General features: G+C 47.8%; 1 protein-coding gene across 6 annotated transcripts in view; it reads right to left on the reverse strand.

Moving 5' to 3' along the window:
* Window positions 1–21,477, reverse strand: part of LOC141085423 (cell adhesion molecule CEACAM8-like) — a 188,500-nt gene that overhangs the window by 22,053 nt on the left and 144,970 nt on the right. For all 6 annotated transcript variants that reach the window (XM_073570783.1, XM_073570781.1, XM_073570780.1 and 3 more), the window contains 2 exons: window positions 15,806–15,929; window positions 15,019–15,065 (listed from right to left, as the gene is read on the reverse strand). In XM_073570783.1, coding sequence (XP_073426884.1) covers window positions 15,019–15,065; window positions 15,806–15,929 — 171 coding nt within the window. The remainder of the gene's footprint in view (window positions 1–15,018; window positions 15,066–15,805; window positions 15,930–21,477) is intronic.

Genomic DNA, 21,477 nt, shown 5'->3' on the forward strand with positions numbered 1-21,477 from the left:
TTAAACAGGTTACTCATAGCTCTAAAATTTAATTATATTAGACTACAATTTGAATAATAACATAAATATGAAAGTGAGGGCTGGTAATCAGTGTGCAGTCTACAAATTAGGAAAAAATGACTGCAGTCTCCATCTTTATGTACAATCAGAAATATATAATCTCCGCATCAGTTTCTATATAATGAGGCACAATGGGGATAATGACACTCCAAAGAAATAGCCCCAGTTGGTAACACTGTACAGTATGACCAGCATTATACTTGCAGCACTTGCATGTCACAATTTGGGATGAGCGATTATATTTGCAAGTATTCGGTACTCGGAACATAGCGAGTATTTCACTACTCGCCTCACAATATTCGGATCTCCCGCCCAGCATGTTAGCCGATCACAGTAATGCCACAGCCATCTTGGTTGTGGCATTACTATGATTGGCTGGACGCACAGCATCATAGCCTATGACTCATAGGCTCTATATAAGCCCTGCCGCCATCATTTTCTGCACATTGCATCCAGAACACAGCTAGTGCTAGCATAGGGAGAGTGTGAGCAGATGCTAGGCAGAGTTGTGCTTTTGCAAATCGTCCATAAATCATCTCAAAAACACAAAAGCTCTTTGAGAGCTACCTGTAGTATTTTAGTAGTAGGTGACTGTAGTGCAGGGAGACAGGCAGGAGGTTTACAGTACATACATAGTACCTCAATATCTCAGCTCTTCTGAGAGCTGAAAGTACTGTAAAGGTTAGGGAGTAGTGACAATTTTCCCAGCTATTTGTGGGGTCACATTTACCCCTGCAGGCCCTTGCGGTGCTGTTTGCACACCGAGTAGCACACACAGTACTGCACAACCGAGATGCAGCCAGCACCACCAATTTTTTCGCCCGCCAGTACTTGGCTGTAGTGCTTCCTTCCACAAAGCACAAACTGCTCCTTGTTCCAATATCTGCATCTGAACACTTGCAACATCTGAACATCTGCAATGTTGTAAAGGGATAGGGACATGTGTGGCGCCCCTGAGGCTCAGTCGCCACCGAGGTACTGCACCTTCTCCTAAGGTGTAGTGCCCCACCGCCTAGGTAAGTTGGGAGCTCCTTTCCACGCTCCAACACTCGCATCCCACACAACAAGGTAGTTCAGCACAACCACATGTAGGTCTCTTTCTCCTCCTAGACATTAGGAGTGCCTTTGGTGGTTCCCTGCTTGGAACACTGGATGTGCTGGGAGGTGGGTGGAGTTGAGACCCATATAAAAGGTTGGGAAGAGTTAGAATTACAGGTCAGTCTGAAGGGAGATCAGATCAGTCTAGGTTCAGTCTGGCGGGAGGTCAGGCGAGAGGACAGTTGGTCAGGAGAGTCTGAGGACGGGTCCGGGAGGAAGGAGATCCCTAGAAGAGGGAGAGAAGGAGTGCTGCCTCGGTGATCTGAGACAGCTGGCACGGGAGAGGAACAAGAGAGAGAAAGACGTAGAACTGCAACCTAAGCTTCCATAGGAAAGAGAGACAAGTACGGAACAAAGGAGTAGAGAGAACAGAGAGGAGTTGTGGGTCGGAAGAGGAACCCTGCCTATAGGTTCCCAGTGCAAGGCCAGGGCCCGGTCCCCGAGGTTGTATGGACACTTATGGTTCTGCAGCAGACACCGGTGGAGTAGTTGGCTGTAAATGCACTACTCCCATCTAAGACTTGGGGCACAACAGCAACTGAATAGTGAGCCAGGACTCTGGAGAAAGGAGTCCCCGATAGAGGCTACAGCTGTCTGCCATACGAGTAGAGTTGTTAGGAACATCTGACAGGAGGAACTCCAGAGTACCACGGTACTGGAGAGCTTCACACTAAAAGGCGCATTGGCGGAGTCATTCAGGAAAGGTACATGTTGGCGGAGTATTGGAGAGGAGAGCCCTGACTTGCCCGGGAGGTTGACTGAGTCTCTGCCCCGGAGGACATGGCATGGAAGTGGGCACCAGTGTCTACCACGAACTGTTAGTAAAGCTTTGGAACTGCAAGCCCTGGGGTCTTCCATTCCTTCTTGCGTCCGCCAGCACTGCTACATCCCCTGCGCCTGACACTACACCATCAAAGTGTCCCCACATCTACACTGCCCTGGGACAACAGCCCTGCCTGTGGAGGGCTATACCACCATTGCTGCATCACACCATCTGTCCCAGAGGATCTGTCTGCAGCGTCGGCTTAAGACCTCCCTTGCCGAACACCACAGGTGGCGTCACGAACTATTCCATTACACTACAAACCACCATTGATTTGGGCGCCCAGGGCCACGGACCGGGTCACCGCTGCTGTGACACGTTCCCACTGACACCGGCCCGGTACCGAGTACCCCATGGCCCTGGGAGGGGGCGACCCACATGGACGTGGGCGTAGGGTTGTCCGTGGTGCCCGACAAGGCATCGAGTCTGGGAGACAGAAGAAGGTTGATGCATCTATGTTCCTGGCGAAAATTCCCGGTCTGGAATGTAAACGTGTCTGGAAGACAGAAAAGCAAGAGCAGATACTGTCTTGGGTGGCAGCTAAGGGCTCGACAAAATTTTCTAGCAGCACCCAATCTTCCACGACCACACAGTCTACTGTCAATACACAGAGCGCTGGGTAATCCAATCCTCAACCTGTTCCTACTTCCTCCCTCCCCCAGCAGTCACAGGAAACATTTGACCCCAAGCTTGACCACTCCGATGATCTGTTTGGTACATATGATCCTTTGGTTGCCTCTGGCCTCTCAATGCGCAACATTGAAGAGGAACGTGAGGAGGTATAGTCTGTTCATGGCCAAATATTTGAAAACCCACGGCCAGAAGAAAGCCACTTCCAGTCACCTGATATACTGGCTCAAGAGGTGGAGGTTGATAATAATGAGACACAGTTGCCATCTGGCCAGCCGACAATATCAACACGGAAAGAGGATGACATGGACGACGAAGTGGTCAATGAGTCCACTGATCCGACCTGGACTGTTGGTACGCATAGCAAGCACAGCAGCACAGAGGAAAAAGGTGGATACGTAGCACCAACAAAGGCACCAAGAGCTACTGGTTTGAGCAGAGTGCAAAGTGTGTCAGCTGTTCCCGAAAGCAATCCCTCTGTGCCCCAAGTCAAGGCAAGGGGGCATTCCTCCTCTGTCTGGAATTTTTTTTCGGATAGTCCTTCTGAAACAAACATTGTCATCTGTAGCTTCTGCCATACGAAGCTGAGCAGAGGCCAGGGCAAAGGCAACCAGAGCACTACCAGTATACAGAAACACATGTCAACCAAGCACCTTAGTCAGTGGGTGGAACAACAGGGTACTAAATCAGTGTCTGCGGGTCAAACCACTGCCACGTTGCCTGTGATCCGTCTTTCCCAATTTGCTGGCCAGGAAGCAGGTGCTCATACCTCCTTCTCACAAGCTGCGGTTGCAGATACACAGGACACAACATTCCCATTCACTTGTTTGCCCCAACCAAGTGTCCAGTTGTCCGTGCCCCAGATTTATGAAGGGAAGCATAAATACCAACCCATGCACCCACAAGCACAAACACTAAACGTGCACATTGGCAAGTTGCTAGCCATGGAGATGTTGCTGTTTAGGCTTGTGGGGACCCAGTCTTTCCGTGATCTCTTGGCTGTGGCTGCCCCACGATACTCTGTTCCCAGCCAGCACCATTTTTCCCGGTGTGCAGTCCCCGCGTTTCACCAACACGTGTTAAACAATCTAAAGCGTGCTCTCACCAACGCTGTAACCGGGAAGGTCCACCTAACAACAGACACGTGGACAAGCAGTTGTGGACAGGGACGATAAATTTCTGTCACGGCACACTGGTTGAACCTGGTGGAGGGTGGGACAAAGTCGCAAACTGGAACATCACATATCCTACCCACTCCACGAATAGCGGGCCCAACATCAATCATGGTTTCCGCCTAATCATATACGTCCTGTGTCTCCCCTTTTCCTCCTCCTCATCCTATGCTGAATTACCCTCCACATCACTCCCAAGTTGGGAGCTGTGCAGCAGCGCATCGGCAAAGTGGCAACACGCTCTGCTGAAGCTGATCTGTTTAGGTCAAACACCACACACTGCAGCAGAGCTGTGGCAAGGAATAAAACAACAGATCAATCAGTGGCTCTCCCCACTGCAACTCGAACCTGGTCTGATTGTCTGCGATAAAGGGCGGAACCTGGTGGTGGCTTTAAAGCTCTGGAAGCTGGCACATGTGCAATGCATGGCTCACGTGCTGAACCTAGTGGTTCAGAAATGTATCAAAACATACCCTGACTTGCCGTACCTACTTGAGAAAGTGCACCGCATATACGCCCATTTCCGCCATTCCTCTATCGCTGTTACCGATCTTGCAGCGCTTCAAAAGCAATTTAATTTGCCAAATCACCGACTCATTTGGGACCTTGTCCACATGGTGGAACTCAACATATCATATGTTGGCAAGGATTAGTGAGCAGCAGAGGGCACTTGCTGAATACCAGCTTAAACATGCCCGTCACACTGAGACTCAGCCAAGACACATAACTGTCGAGTGGGTGTGGATTGTTGACATTTGTGAGGTGGTGGATAACTGAGTACTGCACCAACTTTGTGAGCGGTGATCAGGCTATTATAAGTGTTACCATCCCAATGCTATGTACGTTGAAAGAATCGCTGCATAATCTAAACTTGGAATGGAGCAAGATTTCACACTGGGTGATCCTACCCAGCTCAGCCAATATCATCAGGTAAGACTGGGTGATGAAGATGAGGAGGAGCGCAAGGAGGGAGAGAACTTTTTCTGTGATACCAGGGGGACCCCTGATGCTACAGAGGGGACTCCCAACCCCAGCTTCATGTCTGTCCAGCATGGGTGGGTGAGGAGGAGAGTTAATGTGAGGAGAGGATGGGTATTCTTCCTACTTCTGGGCCACAGAACATTTGCCTCTTTGCAGTTTGGCAGACAAGGCACACTTCATGTTTAACTGTCTGTACCAAGACCCTCGCGTGATCCACATTTTCAACAGCAACCTATACTGGTTGGCCACCTTTCTCGACCCACGGTACAAAAACAAATTTCCTTCGCTAGAGGGCAGTTGTCGATCATTTGATGACAACATCACACTCAGACACCGCTGGTAGCAAAGGTACCAGCTCTTTGCAACAGCATGCATTAATGGGGAGAGACACGCCCAGCAGGTCCAAAAGAGGTGGGGGGAAAATGTCTACAAACTGGGCCATCTTCAATAAACCAGCTCATCAGCAAGAGCTAGCTGGACCGGTAATAATGTCAAGGAGGCACAAGTTGAACAACATGATCAACGAGTATCTAAGTGACCATAACTGTATCCTTCTGTTCCGTTTAATTACTGGGTATCCAAGCTGCACCGTTGGCCAGATCTCTCCTTATATGCCTTGGAGGTGCTGGCCTGCCCTGCTGCTAGTGTGATGTCAGAGCGTGCTTTCAGTGCCGCTGGGGCAATCATCACAGATACACGCACATGCCCGATTACAGAGAATGCAGACAGGCTGACTGATAAAATTTTAACAAAGACTGGATTTTGCCACAGTTTTTAAGCCCTCCAGATGACAGCATCCCAACCTAAAGTCACCCAAAATGTTTTTTAATGCTACTGGTGATCACGTCCATCCTTTCCCATACAAACCCCTTTCCTTCTTCTTACATGTGTATCCTACTGCTGCTTCTTCCACAGGTACCTCATGGTCAACAAGCTATAAACAATGTTCCATTCATTAATATTTCCCATCGGGGCACTTGTGATGAGACCTCCTTCCTGCGACAACCACGATACAGCCCCTTGGGCTGATTTTTGGAGACACTATGTCTATGCCTGCACATTGGGCACTGGAACTACCGTGCTAGTAGCCCTAGCTTCATAATTGTCTGGTCCTTGAGGCCTCCTTCCTGCGTCAAAAATAATACAGCCCCTAGGGCTAATTTTTTGGACACACTATGCCTGTACATTGTGCAGTGGCAGTGGAACAACAAGGACAGTAGTCCAACCTTCATAATTGTGAAGCCTTTGTGATGATGATGATGGGTGGCTTCTTCCTGCATTAACCAACACACAGCTTTTTACTGCCTGCTTTTAAACAATCATGCACCCATTTCAGCTTTTTCTTCAGGCCCCCAGACCACTTTGTAGAGTCCAGCAGAAAATTACTCGCATTTCCCATTGACCTGCATTGGACTCGCTACTTGTTACGAATACCCGAGTATTAGGACCTACTCGTTATGAGTATAGCGAGTCCGAATATTTGACTACTTGCTCATCCCTAGTCACAATGTGTGCACAGAGTCAGATGGCCGTATAAATGAAATCATAGTGCACGGACTGGCCGGCGGCAATGCCGACCAAATCGTGACGGTTGCATAGAATTACATAAAGCAGTCAGGCTTGGATTGGAGTAGTCGCCTGCCAGTCCGTGCATTAGGATTTCATTTATACGGCCCTTCTGACTGCGCTCATAGGGTAGGTTCACAAAACAGATTCCTCTACAGACGTGATAAACAGTCAGATTATTCTGATCAGCATAATCAGAGTGGCATCAGTTGCTCGTACTTTTAGATAAAGAGAAAAAAATTCTCTACCTCCTCCTTTATTTCGCCCAATGAAAATTGAAAAATAACTGAATATTATCCTAGTGTGGTCTGACTTTATTTGCGGACCCATAGACTAGCATTACTGATTTTAATCCAACTCCTTAGATCAAAATTGGACGTCTCCATTTTTTTTCCCGCCTACTCAGACTATTGGCTCGTCTAAATGGGCAGTGGTCTAGTGGGGTCCTGGCATTTATTCAAAAAGTCGAAGAAGGGTTTGGACAGGTGTAGGTTATTTTTAACCTGTAGTCGACCATCTAGGGTTCAGCAAGATGTCTTCAGCTTCTGGTCTAAATTTTGCTCAAGTCGTGTGGAGCAAATTGCCAAAAATTGATATTCTGGAGACTACTAATTTTTGTAAAATTAAAATTCCAAGTCAATAAATTTGCTCACCTCTAATAACCAACTATTACCTGGTTCATACATGATGCAGCCGTAGACAACAACTCAACAGAAAATGTTCCTCGTTTCTGTAACTATTTCTTTTTTCATATTTTGGGAGCTAAATTTCTTAAGGGCGATTTCCTTCCTTTAAAATGGGATAGGAAGTAAACAGTTAAATGTCCTCAATGCAGCTTCCTGCAGATCAGGGGTCAAACTGACCCTATAAATCAGAGAACATGTAAAATGATCAACATGGAGCAGGAGAGCGGGTGAGGGGTCGTGTTGTCACATACAGAACTTGCCCTAGTTTCCTCCTGTAAAATTTACTATAATTTGAGATTAAAATTTTCCATACTGTACAGTCAATATCAGCTGGATTTCATAGTATCCTCCTGTCCCGTCTCTACTGGCCATCAATGAAAAAAATACTGACACCATGTGCCATTTATAAGATTGGTGTGTCCTTATGTGATAAAAGGGCATTTAGACCCTGTGATGCACAATAGGTGACGTCACAGCTCACCTCCTCCTGTAAAGTGACTGATGACATCTATATATACAGTAAATAACCTATTGTGAATGGTGGATCCTGTTATCTATTGTATATAGAGGTGTCAGTCACTTTACAGGAGGATGAGGTGAGCTGTGACATCTGTTTTGAAGTGTGGATCCTATTATCTACTGTATATAAGTGTTCTCAGTCATTGTAGAGGGGATGAGAAGGTGAGCTGTAAAATAATTGTGAATGTTGTTTCCTGTTATGTCACAGCTCACCTCCTCCCCCTACAATGACTGAGAACACCTATATACTATAGATAACAGGATCCTCCATTCAAAATAGGTGATATCACAGCTCTCCTCCTCCTGTACAGTAACTGATGACACCTCTATATACTGTAGATAAAAGGATCACAATAGGTGATATCACATCTCACCTCCTTCCACTTCCTTTACAAATCCTTTGCACACGCTCATTAGATGCCTCAACACAAAAGCTAGGATCTGACTCAGTCCATTGCTGCTAATACACATGTGAATTTCCTGAAAGATCAGGCAGAATCAGTGTGGAATAGCAAATTTTTTTATTATGAATACAGATAGTTTTCTGAAAAATGGAAAAACATTGTTAAAAACTTTTAAAGCATGCAGTAGATTTACCATAAGAATGTGATATAGACAGTAAGTCATTGACACATTCATTTACTCCATCGATAGATTAGGTAATGTTTCACATGACAGCTGCTGGTTACAGTCTTACATTATTTGCACAACCTTGGCTTCCCATCATTTTGCAGTTTCCGTGAAAATAAAGGTTGAAAATATAACTCTGTTTCTGGTCTCGTGAACATGGTCACATGACAGATCAGTGTCGTAAGGATCCAAAATAGAGAGTAGTGCCAACAGGTGCTGTACCTTCATAGAACTTAATTTTAAATGGGGCAAGTCCCTTTAGATGCCGCGCATGCGCACCGAATCTAGGTGTACATACCCAGCTTCATTGACTATGTGCATGTGGGTCGCCGTCCCAGGGCTGTGGGGTCCTCGGTACCACGCCCGATGAGCTTCAATGGGAGTTGTCACGGCAGCTGGGACCCGGCCCGTGGCCCTGGGCGCCCATTGTAATAGAGTGGGAAAGTTCAGTGTGCTTATGAGGATTAGAATGAATGAGTCGTGACGCCACCTGTGGTGTTCGGCAATGAAGATGTTAAGCCGATGCTGCAGACAGATCCTCTGGGACAGATGGTGTGGTGCAGGAATGATGTTATAGCCCTCCACAGGCAGGGCTTTAGTCCCAGGGCAGTGAGATGAAGTGACACTTAGATGGTGTAGTGTCGGGCGCAGGGGATGTAGCAGTGCCGGGCAGGGTGACGCAGGAATAAGTGGAGGACACCAGGGCATGTAGTTCCAAAGCTTTACTCACAGTCTGTTGTGGGACAAGAGCCCGCATCCGTGCCGTGTCCTCCGGGTCAGGAGCTCAGCCAACTTCCAGGCAAGATGAAGTACTCCTTTCCAACACTCCGCCAACATATGTGCCTTTTCTGAACGTCTCCCTCTTAGCGCCTTTAGTGAAGTACTCCCAGTACTGAGTTACACTGGAGTTCCTCCTGTCAGATGTTCCTATGAACTCTACTTGTATGGCAGACAGCTGTAGCCTGCTTTGGGGACTCCTTACTACCTAGTCCCGGCTCACTATCGATGCTGTTGTGCCCCCAAGTATGGTGTGGGAATAAAGCGGTGACTACTTCTATTCCTCCGGTGTCTGCTGCTGGACCGTTAGTATCCATACAACCTTGGGGACCGGACCCCGAACTTGCGCTTAGAACTTGGGAAGGGTTCTCCTCTAACCCTAATCCTTAGTTCTCTTCTTCTCCTCACGTTCCGTACTAATCCTTTCCTTTTTATGGAGAGTCAGGCTTTCTATCAAAGTTCCTTTCCTGTGCCAGTGGACCCAGGTCACTGAGGTCGGCTGCAGCACTTCCTTCATCCATCCCACTCAGGGGATCTTCTCTCACAGACTGACCTCGTCAGCATCCTGTGACATACTGACTGAATCCTAAACCCTTCCCGCTCTTTTGATGCAGACTAAACTCCACCTGCCTCCCAGATCGCTTCGTGTTCCAAGCAGGGAGCCACCAAAGGGTGCTTTGCTACACTACTATGTTGTATGGGATGCAGGTGTTGGATGTGTGGTCAGGTGTCTCCACCTTACCTGAATGGTGGGGCACCACACCTCAGGAGGAGGTGCAGTACCTCTGTGGCGACTGAACCCTCAGGGGCGCCACATACCCCCCTCGTTAAACACAGCACGTCCACGGGCTGTAAAAGAAGCAAAGATGGACAAATACAGGAACAGGAATTTTGTGATGCTAAATAAACAGTTCTTATCTAAACTTCCCGATGTGGGAGGCACCGAGTCTTGAACGTTACAAACATTTTAACTAACTATCTATATCTTACTACAGTTCCTAATTCGAAGTGCTATTTCAAATATCATCAACATACTCCTTTATCATTTCTTCTTTCACATTTTCTACTTTCTATTAACCTTAAGTGACAACCGCTGATGCCTGGTTCGTCACCTGCAATTTTCAAATTATCTTTATTCAAATCCTTCATCTCTTCATTAAAACATTCCTAATAGTTATTGCTATTAACTAGATTCTATATAAAAGCTGTTCTCTCATTATTAATACTTTCATAAGGCACATTATAAAACACTTCACATCAAAACTTCAATAAAATTCTTGTAAGTGCTGGACACCGCTCCCAGCCGGGATCTCTTGCAGTGTCCTTTTGGTGGGAGCCATGCTCCAAGTGAGGTAGTCCTTATTCAAAAAGGCTATGTAAAATGAAGAAAGGGCACCTAAAGAGGTGCAACTATGTACATTAAAGTTCTGGATCATTCAGTGTCCATGATCTCCACAGTTCAATAAGAAAAACGCTGCCAATAAAACTGGAATCAAAGAAACATAATAAACAATGGGGCACAACGGTGCAAATACCCTCCTGGGTAACAAAGTTAGTTATCTTTAGTGTTAGTGGTCCCCTCCTGGGGTACTTGGAAGCTGATGACTTGGGCTGCTTCCAGGGAAGAACTTGTGAGCATCCTCTTCCTGCTTGTGGGTTCACATAGGATGAGGTGTTGGCAGCTGGGTGGATTGCTGCCTGAGGTACAGCGGGTGCAACTACCTGTACCATAGGGTGGCTAACGGGTGGAGGTAGCCTGTCTGACCTTGGCAGGTGTGATCACTACAGTAGGAGGTATTCCTGCCGGTGGGACATAGGCCTTCTCTTTCTTGTAGGCCGCAATAAAATCTTCGGGGATTCAGCGTATGTTCATGGTGTACCAGCCACGCAACCCCTCATGCCGGGTAAAAGTAACGTATTCCCCAGGTTGCAAGTCTCTTGCAGGATGTCCCTTCCGGAGGTGTGACTTCACATCTCTCCTACTAAAGAATAGGTCACTCATCCATTTGGGGTCTGCAATAAACCCAAACCCCCGCTCATGATTTACATTGAGGACCTGTCCCCATCCGGCTGAGTCCCGGGAACCGTAATGACCGCCACGGACCTTTTCCTTCCGGTCCAGATCAGGGCCCTGCACAGCCAGCCTCCGCTGTTCCCGCTCTCTCTGCTCGGCTGCCAGCTGGTGGAGGGTCTGCTGACAAAAGGAGTCTGTCTCCTCTTCCTCCTCCTGGGATCTGCTTTTACCCACCGTAGACAAGGGCACTACTGCTAAGGGTTCAGGTGTTTCCCCCCAGGGCTCAGAGTCCCGGTCCCACACGAGGTCCAGCACGACCTGTCCAGACGCTGTAGCAGCTACACACCCCGAGGCCTTCCCAGGTGTAGGGACAGTGGACGTACCTGGGGCCTTCTGGCATTGCTCTGGCTCCGATGCAGGGTTAGAACGGCAATCAACGGCAGGAACATCCACTGGAATAGTCCATTTTGCTGTCGGAGGCGGCGGTGGAGCAGATGGTGGCTCCTTATCCGAAGGGGTCTCCGGTGGGACCTGTGCAGCCGCGTCAGGTCCAGGTTGGGGCTCAGCTTCCTCCGCTCTGGCTCCCAGGTCCTCTGAGAGCTCCTGCCGACAGGCCACGCTCTGCGCTGCTGGCAGCGTGCAGCAGGAGACAGGCGCTGCCAATGGCACAGCAGCAGCCGCAGGCGAGAAGTCTTGTGCGGCGGCAGGTACCGCGGGTGAACGTACCGGCGTGACAGCAGCGGTAGCGGGTGCCAATGGTGAGGGTACCGGACATGGAGGTACCGATGGTGTGGGCCCCTCCCGGGCGTGCTGCCAGTTCATTATCCAGAGCGCCTCCTGCCTCAGCCATAGACGGTGTGTCAGCTGGGCTATCTCGGCCTCCAGCTGCTGGCGGTCCATTGTGGAAGTCGGATCGGAGCCTTCAGCCAATGCACCGGGGAGGTTCAGCAAAACCTGCTTGCGCTCTTCGGGCCTCCCTCCTTCTTCCATCATGGCATTCTCTCTTCCTTCTTCTTCATGTCTGGACTCTTTTCCCGCCACCGGCCCTCGCTCCTCCTTCTGAGGGTGGCGTCTTCTTCCTACTCCTCCATACCAGGCCAGTATACAAACCCCTCGGGGAGTGGGCCATGTCACAGTTGCATAGAAGTTCAGGCAGGGGAGGCCCAGGACAGTTTGCAGTCTTTTCTTAGGACCACCCATATTGTCACGCCCTTCTTCTCCACGCCGGTGGCCATTTTTAGAGTCCATTTTACAGTTTATTAATTTGGTTATTCTGCACATTTTCAGCAATGTTTAAGTTCAATAAATCTTAGTCACACAGAACCCGGTGGCACCAGGCTTCGTCATCCTGTTCGTGATGCCAAGTTGGGTCGCCCTCCCTGGGCTGTGGGGTACTCGATACCGGGCCCGATAAGCTTCAATGGGAGTTGTCACGGCAGCGGGGACCCGGCCCGTGGCCCTTGGCGTCGATTGTAATAGAGTGGGAAAGTTCAGTGTGTTTATGACGATTAGAATCAATGAGTCGTGAAGCCACCTGTGGTGTTCGGCAATGAAGATGTTAAGCCGACGCTGCAGACAGGTCCTCTGGGACAGATCGTGTGGTGCAGCAATGATGTTATAGCCTTCCACAGGCAGGGCTTTAGTCCCAGGGCAGTGAGATGAAGTGACACTTAGATGGTGTAGTGTCGGGCGCAGGGGATGTAGCAGTGCTGGGCAGGTTGACGCAGGAATAAGTGGAGGACACCAGAGCATGTAGTTCCAAAGCTTTACTCACAATCTGTTGTGGCACAAGAGCCCGCATCCGTGCCGTGTCTGCCGGATCAAGAGCTCAGCCAACTTCCAGGCAAGATGAAGTACTCCTTTCCAACACTCCGCCAACATATGTGCCTTTTCTGAACGTCTCCCTCTTAGCGGCTTTAGTGAAGTAGTCCCAGTACTGAGTTACAGTGGAGTTCCTCCTGTCAGATGTTCCTATGAACTCTACTTGTATGGCAGACAGCTGTAGCCTGCTTCGGGGACTCCTTACGACCTAGTTCCGGCTCACTATCGATGCTGTTGTGCCCCCAAGTCTGGTGTGGGAATAAAGCGGTGACTACTTCTATTCCTCCGGTGTCTGCTGCAGGACCGTTAGTATCCATACAACCTCGGGGACCGGACCCCGGCCTTGCGCTTAGAACTTGGGAAGGGTTCTCCTCTAACCCTAATCCTTAGTTCTCTTCTTCTCCTCACATTCCGTACTAATCCTTTCCTTCTTATGGAGAGTCAGGCTTTCTATCAAAAGTTCCTTTCCTGTGCCAGCGGACCCAGGTCACTGAGGTCAGCTGCAGCACTTCCTTCATCCATCCCACTCAGGGGATCTTCTCTCACAGACTGACCTCGTCAGCATCCTGTGACAAACTGACTGAATCCTAAAACCTTCCCACTCTTTTGTGCAAAACTAAACTCCACCTGCCTCCCAGCACGCTTTGTGTTCCAAGCAGGGAGCCACCAAAGGGTGCTTTGCTACACTACTATGTTGTGTGGGATGCAGGTGTTGGAGCGTGACCAGGCGTCTCCACCTTACCTGAATGGTGGGGCACCACACTTCAGGAGGAGGTGCAGTACCTCTGTGGTGACAGAACCCTCAGGGGCGCCACACATGCACCAGAGCTGCTGCGAGTCACGGTGTCTGTGACTTTGCTCGACACTGCGCATGCATGGGGAGCCGCTAAAGACTGCACATGCGCGGGGATCCGCTCGAAACTACGCAAGCACAGGATGTTAGAGCAGATTCCTGTGACATCGGCGCACCCTGGAACAATCAGAATGCATTGGCATTGACAATACGACGAGTCCGTGACTGAAAAAAAAATGAAGCAACAACCCTTTGACTGAAACAGAATGTACTATATAAAGTGATTTTTGCAGATGATTACAGCCCCATTTTGTTTGCATCACTAACAATACACTGTGGACAGTTTAGTTGCTACAAATGACATGACAGGTTCCCTTGAAGGGCAATAATATTGCAATGTGGTGCGGCGGTAGCTGTGGGTGAGGTACTCATCTCTTACATCCCAGCACATTACATGAAAGTGGGGGTCCTGCATGGGTGTGTGGATTTGTACTATGGGAGCATTATTGTCTTTGCAGTCCACATGTAACCGATTACTTTGATTGGCCAGGAACAGATGTTTTACAGTTTAATGAGGGAGACCACCAGTCAAAAATAACCTTTTTACTGGATGATAACTTGGAGGGGATTATATACGGTAGACAGCAGGTACACAACTTGCACATGTTTCCTTCACAATACAGAGCATTTTCCATCCCTTCTTCTTCTCCAAGTTAAGCTCAGTACTATAGTCCAGTTAGCAAGATTCCTTAAATCAACCCACAGTTCCGAGACTTTTTCCCCTCTAATAAACTAGCTTGCCAATAAAAGCGTTACCTAGCTATTCTTCTACTGATGCTCTGGAACTCCCGTGTCGGGCACGCTCTTTGTCTTATCTACTCTATCCCATCTAGGACCATTACCACTGTGAGTCATTAACTCTGGGATGTACTGCCAGGACCAGTCTCAGACCGATTAATCACTCCATTAATTCAGTCACTTCTTTTTCCTTCTGCTAGGATCTCACTATCCGCATCACGGTCTCCTCTCACATTAGGGACACCCACATCATGCAGTACTGCTCAGTTCAGACCATGCAGCACTGCTCAGTTCAGACCTTAGGTCTGCTTTCTACCCACACCGGGCCCTATCTGATGTCCTGACAGGAAATGGTCTCTGCCATTCACTTCAGCCCCTCCCACTTGGGGCCAGTCCAAAACATTAACCCTCACTTTCCCTACTGTCAAACACCACATATTGCCATCATCATTAATGCATATCACATTACACACCAAAAATACAATGTTCTTAATATGACCACATACTGTATTGTGGTCTTCACAAGACTGAAACACATGGGGTCCCAAGGGTATCACTCTGTATTAGACACAGTCATCACAAACTTTGTGTATTCATTTCTTAGAGTCTAAATCTCAAAGAAGACAATTTTTGTGTGGCACAGAACTTACCATTTCGGGATGAGGATTTCATCATTGAATTTGTGGTGTCACTTGAACTGAAAGTAAAATAGGTATTAAATAATGGGGGGAAAAAAAATCTACACCCTTCCAACTTTGGCCCCTGTAAATTTTATCATCAGGACAAAGACTATAGATATGTCATCAGTCTACTACAGTCAATAGGACCTGGTGCCTGCAACTTTTTTCTTTTTATGACCTCATGACCAAACTTCCCTTTATAAGAACAACCAATTCCTTGTTTGGATGTAGCATTGTTAGTTACCAACATTTGTCTTGGTAATTGTGGGACGTTTTAGTCCTTCTACCATTCCCACCCACAAGGAATCCCCCACATGTGGTTGTGCTTTGTGCAAACTTCATCCCTGTTTGACCCATAACACCACAAATTTCCAGGATAGTCCTGGCAAATTTAGGACATTTTGCATTTACTGATGTAGTATGGAGTCCATACATATAAAGACAATTACAGAAGCCAGTCAATGTTTTTGATATTGATGTAGATTGTCTTTTGGATGCCTAAAGTTGTGTCGGTTATGTAAAGGAGTTTGCTAAAAGATCTTTTCCAGCAAGAAAAAGTAATTAACCACCCATCCTCTTGATCAATGAAAACTTCTAGATCAGCGGGGGTCCGAGCAATGTCAAAATTGGGGTCTTTATTCCCCCTTGTTTGACTGGAGTGGCATTGCACATGTGTTACTCTCATTCTCTATGGGACTGAAAGATTGTTGAGCGCAGTACATGGTTGTGCCTCGGTCACGTATAACGCTGTACTTACCTTTTGCGCCGTTTGTGTATCATAAACAGATAAATTAAGGCTATGATCAGAATCAGCAATAACACTCCAGCCACCACCACTCCAATGATCATTGGCAGGTCTTCACTGACAGGTTCTGTATATTCTGCAAAACAATAAGGGGTCATCATTTAAATCAAATAGAAACTTGGCACACACTCGTGGATTCTGATGCAGAAAGGTGATTTTAATAAAGTACAGTACATACATTCAGACGTTTCGGTCTATGACCTTCATCAATGTTCTGTGAATCAAGAAATAAAAAATAAAAATAAATAGGTGGCATAAAAAAAGAAAGTATATACAAGGTATCCGGGTACATAGACTACAGAATATATCAATCAAATGCAGAGACATCGATCACATTAAGGCACATGTTGGCACAGTATGTAAAATGTAAAGGCAGGAATAGCACCAATAGTGGAGATCAAGATCAGTAAGCAGAGAGACACATACCAATTGCTGTACTGTAAGCTCAAAGAAACTGGGCACAAAGAAAAAAACCTAAGGGGAGAGGGCATTGCTGTAATATCAAGGTGATAGTCCGTGGTAAGTGTGTGTATTGAGATGCCTAGATTGCATACCGGTGGGTGAGGAGGCACCGAGGACCGTCTCTCTATAAGAGAGAACACCACAATAAGCGACTGGATTAATGAGTTAAAAAATATATACCATAGCGGTGGAAGTGAGGAAAGTGCCCCTAAGGTCTTACCGTTCTGAATATGGCTGGTGGACGTGGTATCCACCGCGAATCAGTGGCGCTATATCACTGGGGAGCATCAGGGTTTATATCCCTGACAAGCATGGAGGCTGGGCGGAAGTGCGCAACCGGAAGTGGATCGGCGTGCGCTCCATTAACATCAATATGCGCTCCAGGCGCTGAGAGATGATGGAAGGGAGGCGTGGGTGGGACCTGTCCACCTGTGTGTGTGCTAGATACTGATGAATGGGCCGGTTTGCAGGGAGGTGCAGCGTGGTGACTTGGTTGCCGTAGTAACTAGCAAGGCACGAGTACAGAAAGTGCCAAGGATAGAAGCGGTGGATATTCAGTGCTCTGGTGACGGTGATTTCAAGTACATTCACAACTGTTGGTTCTGTAATGAAGAAGATCTCAAATTAGTGTTAGGCATACAGAATTAATGAAATGGCAAGCAGAATAAATTGTATCCACAAACCTAATAGAGTAAATACCATACAGATTATGCCTTGTTCTGCGATGTTCAGATAGTGTGATAGCTCACAAACATAAGTGTAGCCAAATCATGTTTGGAGGAATGACTGTACATCATAGTCCTTATTCAAACCCTTAGGCGCCAGGGTATTAAGTTCGTGAATCTAGTAGGCTTCCCTTCTTTTTAATAGATTAATACGGTTACCTCCCCTGTATGGCGGATGAATTTGCTCCACAACTTGAAACCCAAGTTGTGCAATGGTGTGGCCCGCAGTGATGAAGTGATAAGGGATCGGAAGGAGCATGTTTTTACACCTCATGGTGGATTTGTGTTTAGATATCCGATCCCTTATATGTTGTGTGGTTTCCCCCACATTAAGTAAGCCACATGGACATTTGATAATAGCTCATTTGTGATATATATCACAGGTATAATATTCTCTGATGTCATATTTTTTGCCTGTGTGGGGATGATAGAAACAGTTACCTTTCTGAACGTTGTTACACTGCATGCATTGTAGGCAAGGGAAGGTGCCAAACTTGGGATTTGTGAGGAAGCGTTGTTTTTTAGGAGGACGAGGAGAGCCTATATCTGCTTTAATTAGGATGTCACGTATATTACGGGGTCTCCTAAAACAAGGGAGTTACAGTTCTTTAAAAGCCCCTACATTGGGGTGGGCCATGGCGAGAAGATGCCAGTGACGTCTGATACTCGAATGTAGACAATAGGCAAGAGGGTGATAGTCATGTACAAATACAATACGGTTAGTCACTAGTGTAGAGCGATACCACCCGATACTGAAAAATATCGGATCGGAATGGATCGGCCGATCTAAAAAAAGTATCGGGTATCGCCGATTCCGATCCCGGAAGTCCCATTCAAGTCAATGGAACAGAAATATCGGAATTAAAAAAAACCCTTTCTTTCCCTGTCGGTTAATTCTACATGAAGAAGAACAACTAATAATAATTTAGAATGCATTGTGGGAGGTGTAGGAGACATTAAAGCCATAAAGGTTTAGCCCAATCAAATGGAATAGCAGGATTTTTTTTTTTAAAGACGTTCGTAGTTACAAAGATATTGACTATGTTAAAGTCTTTAATTTTTTGTCAGATATGTACAGTATGTTTCACTACTTCCATGCCCTTCACCTTCTTTTTTACTTCTCCCACACTTTCTCCTTCATCATCTTCAGCAGCAGCAGTATCTTCTTCTTTTTCTTTTTATTCTTCTTTTTATTCTTCCTATTCTTCTTCATCATATTCTTATTTGTGTCAGGCATTCCTGTAGTTATCTATAAAAGTTTGAAGATTACACCTTCCGTTCAGCCTGTCACAAAAGACTTACAACAGGATTTGTCCGCGTTCAGTTTGGCCTGCAGCAGCAGGCCTTTTCCTGGGGCACCACGAGGAGGAACGGACTCACCCCCATACACTGCTTAGTCTTCTTCTGCTTATAAATTTGATAATCTCATTTGCTCAGATTTTTAGTCTTATGCTTAATGTTCTTCTGCTTTTGGTTTTTATGCTTCTTGGTCTTCTGTCTCTTGTTGTTCTGCATCTTGGTGGTTGTCTTCCTGTTCTTTGTCCTCTTGGTCATCTTCTTCAGGGTCATCTTTTAGGTATTCTTCTGTGTGGTCTTCAGTGTCGTCGTCTTCAGGGTCATTGTCAGGGAGATCCAGAGTGAGAATCAAAAACCATTTCCACAAGCTTGAACTTTGAAAAGTAACAGAAGTTACAAGAAGGCTGAGGAACTGGCGAGAACCAGCTGATGGTACTGGAACCTGGAGTGGCAGCAGAATGAACAAGAGCCAATGGCACAACCGTGGACCAGCTGACGGTGCTGGAACACGGTTACTAAGCAGGAGGTACCTGTGCTCCAAAGCACTACCAAGGACCAGCAGACGTTGGTGGAACTTGGATACCGACAAGGAGGCACCTAGGCCAAAGGCTCTGCCGGGAACCAGCTGACGTTGCTGAAACCCAGATGGGTAGCAGAAGGTACCCATGATTAACAAAGTGTCGCGTCCGCGAGCCGGCCGCAATTACCGAAACCCACAGTCCTACAGGTGGTGCTTGTCCTATTGGCACTATGGAACCAGCCTTTTTTCCAGAACCCGCAGTCCACATAGGAAGCAATGAAATTGCAGGCACCATAGACTCGGCTAACACGACAGGACAACGTATCAGTGGCAAAGTGACGTTGACACTATCCGGAAACAGCAGGCGTGCTGTAACCAGGCTGGGCAGGAGGGAGTACCCGTGCCAAAGACACTGCCGAGAACCAGCTGATGGTACTGGAACCTGGAGTGGCAGCAGAATGAACAAGAGCCAATGGCACAACCGTGGACCAGCTGACGGTGCTGGAACACGGTTTCTAAGCAGGAGGTACCTGTGCTCCAAAGCACTACCAAGGACCAGCAGACGTTGGTGGAACTCGGATACCGACAAGGAGGCACCTAGGCCAAAGGCTCTGCCGAGAACCAGCTGACGGTGCTGGAACCCGGCTGGGCAGGAGGGAGTACCCATGGCAAACACACTTCTGAGCAGCAACATGCGATGTTGAAGCCCAGGGGTCAATCATGCAGCAGGCTGAGGCCAACTTGGAGCGAGTTTTATATTGGTTGTACACAACTACTGATTGTAACCGTGCTCCACTTTGGCCTCTGGCTCTACTGTCTCCAGTATTTCCCCTAGCCTCCAACCATGCCAGTTGCTGCTCTGCAGTGTTGTCTGCACAATCCACACTTGTTCCTGAATTACTGGGGCTCAGTCACGTCAGTTGATCCCCTGATGTGTGTAAGGCAAGGTGTCCTGCTCTGTCCACATTCCCACAACTATTAATGGGAATGGGGACAGAGCAGGAGACATTGCCGGACACACATCAGGGGATCAACTGACGTGAATGAGCCCCAGTAACACAGGAACAAGGGTGGATTGTGGAGATGGCACGTCAGAGCAGCGACTGGCGGGGTTGGAGGCCAGGGGAAATACTAGAGACAGTACAGCCAGAGGCCTAAGTGGACCACGGTTAAAAGTCAATAGTAGTGTGATGTTGGAGGCAGCAGTAGACTTTGCCATCCGCACAGCAGGGGAACAGCTGGCGTTACTGAACCCCACAGACACAGGAGCGAGTGTTTCTATCTGTGCGGACGGCACTTCCAAGCTACAACTGGCTGTGTTGAAGCCCAGGACCAATGCTCCAAGCAGGCTGAGGCCTACTTGGAGCAAGTGGAAAACAACATGTAGTGTGATGTTGGAGGCAGCAGGAGATTTTGCCATCCGCACAGCAGGGGAACAGCTGGCATTACTGAACCCCACTAACAAAGGAGCTAGTGTGTGTTTCTCTGTGAAGACGGCACTTCTGAACACCAACTGGCGTTGTTGGAGCCCAGGATGAGGCATGGAGCAGGCTGAGGCCAACTTGCAGCACGTTTTATAGAGGTTGTAGACTACTACTGATTGTAACCGTGCTCCACTTAGGCCCCTGGCTCCACTGTCTCTAGTATTTCCCCTGGCCTGCAACCCCGCCAGTGACAGCTCTGAAGTGGACTCAGCACAATCCACACTTGTTCCTGTGTTACTTGGCCTCAGTCCCGTCAGTTGATCCCCTGATGAGTGTCCGGCAAGGTCTCCTGCTCTGTCCTCATTCACACTACTAGCAATGGGAATGTGGACAGAGCAGGAGACATTGACAGACACACATCAGGGGATCAACTGACGTGACTGAGGCCAAGTAACACAGGAACAAGTGTTGATTGTGCAGATGCCACTTCAGAGCTGTCACTGGCGGAGTTGGAGGCCAGGGGAAATACTAGAGACAGTTGAGCCAGAGGCCTAAGTGGAGCAGGGTTAAAAATCAGTAGTAGTTTGAATGTGGATGGAGCAGGAGACTTTGCTATCCACACAGCAGGGGAGCAGCTGGCATTACTGAACCCCACTAACACAGGAGCGAGTGTTTATATCTGTGCGGACGGCACTTCCAGGCTACAACTGGCTGTGTTGTAGCCCAGGATCAATGCTCCGAGCAGGCTGAGGCCTACTTGGAGAGAGGAGAAAAAGCGTTGTAGTGTGAGTTTGGAGGCAGCAGGAGACTTTGCCATCCACACAGCAGGGGAACAGCTGGCGTTATTGAACCCCACTAACACAGGAGAGAGTGTTTCAATCTGTGCGGACGGCACTTCCAGGCTACAACTGGCTGTCTTGTAGCCCAGGATGAAGCATGCAGCAGGCGGAGGACAACTTGCAGCTGGTTTTATAGAGGTTGTAGACTACTACTGATTGTAACCGTGCTCCACTATGGCCTCCGGCTCCACTGTCTCTAGTATTTCCCCTGGCCAACAACCCCGCCAGTTACAGCTCTGAAGTGGCGTCTGCACAATCCACATTTGTTCCTGTGTAACTGTGGCTCAGTCCCGTCTGTTGATCCCCAGATGTGTGTCTGGCAAGCTCTCCTGCTCAGTCCTCATTCACACTACTAGTA

The sequence above is a fragment of the Dendrobates tinctorius genome, unplaced genomic scaffold (genome assembly GCF_039654945.1).
Source record: "Dendrobates tinctorius isolate UK_male_01 unplaced genomic scaffold, ASM3965494v1 ptg000028l, whole genome shotgun sequence".
Lineage (NCBI taxonomy): Eukaryota > Metazoa > Chordata > Amphibia > Anura > Dendrobatidae > Dendrobates > Dendrobates tinctorius.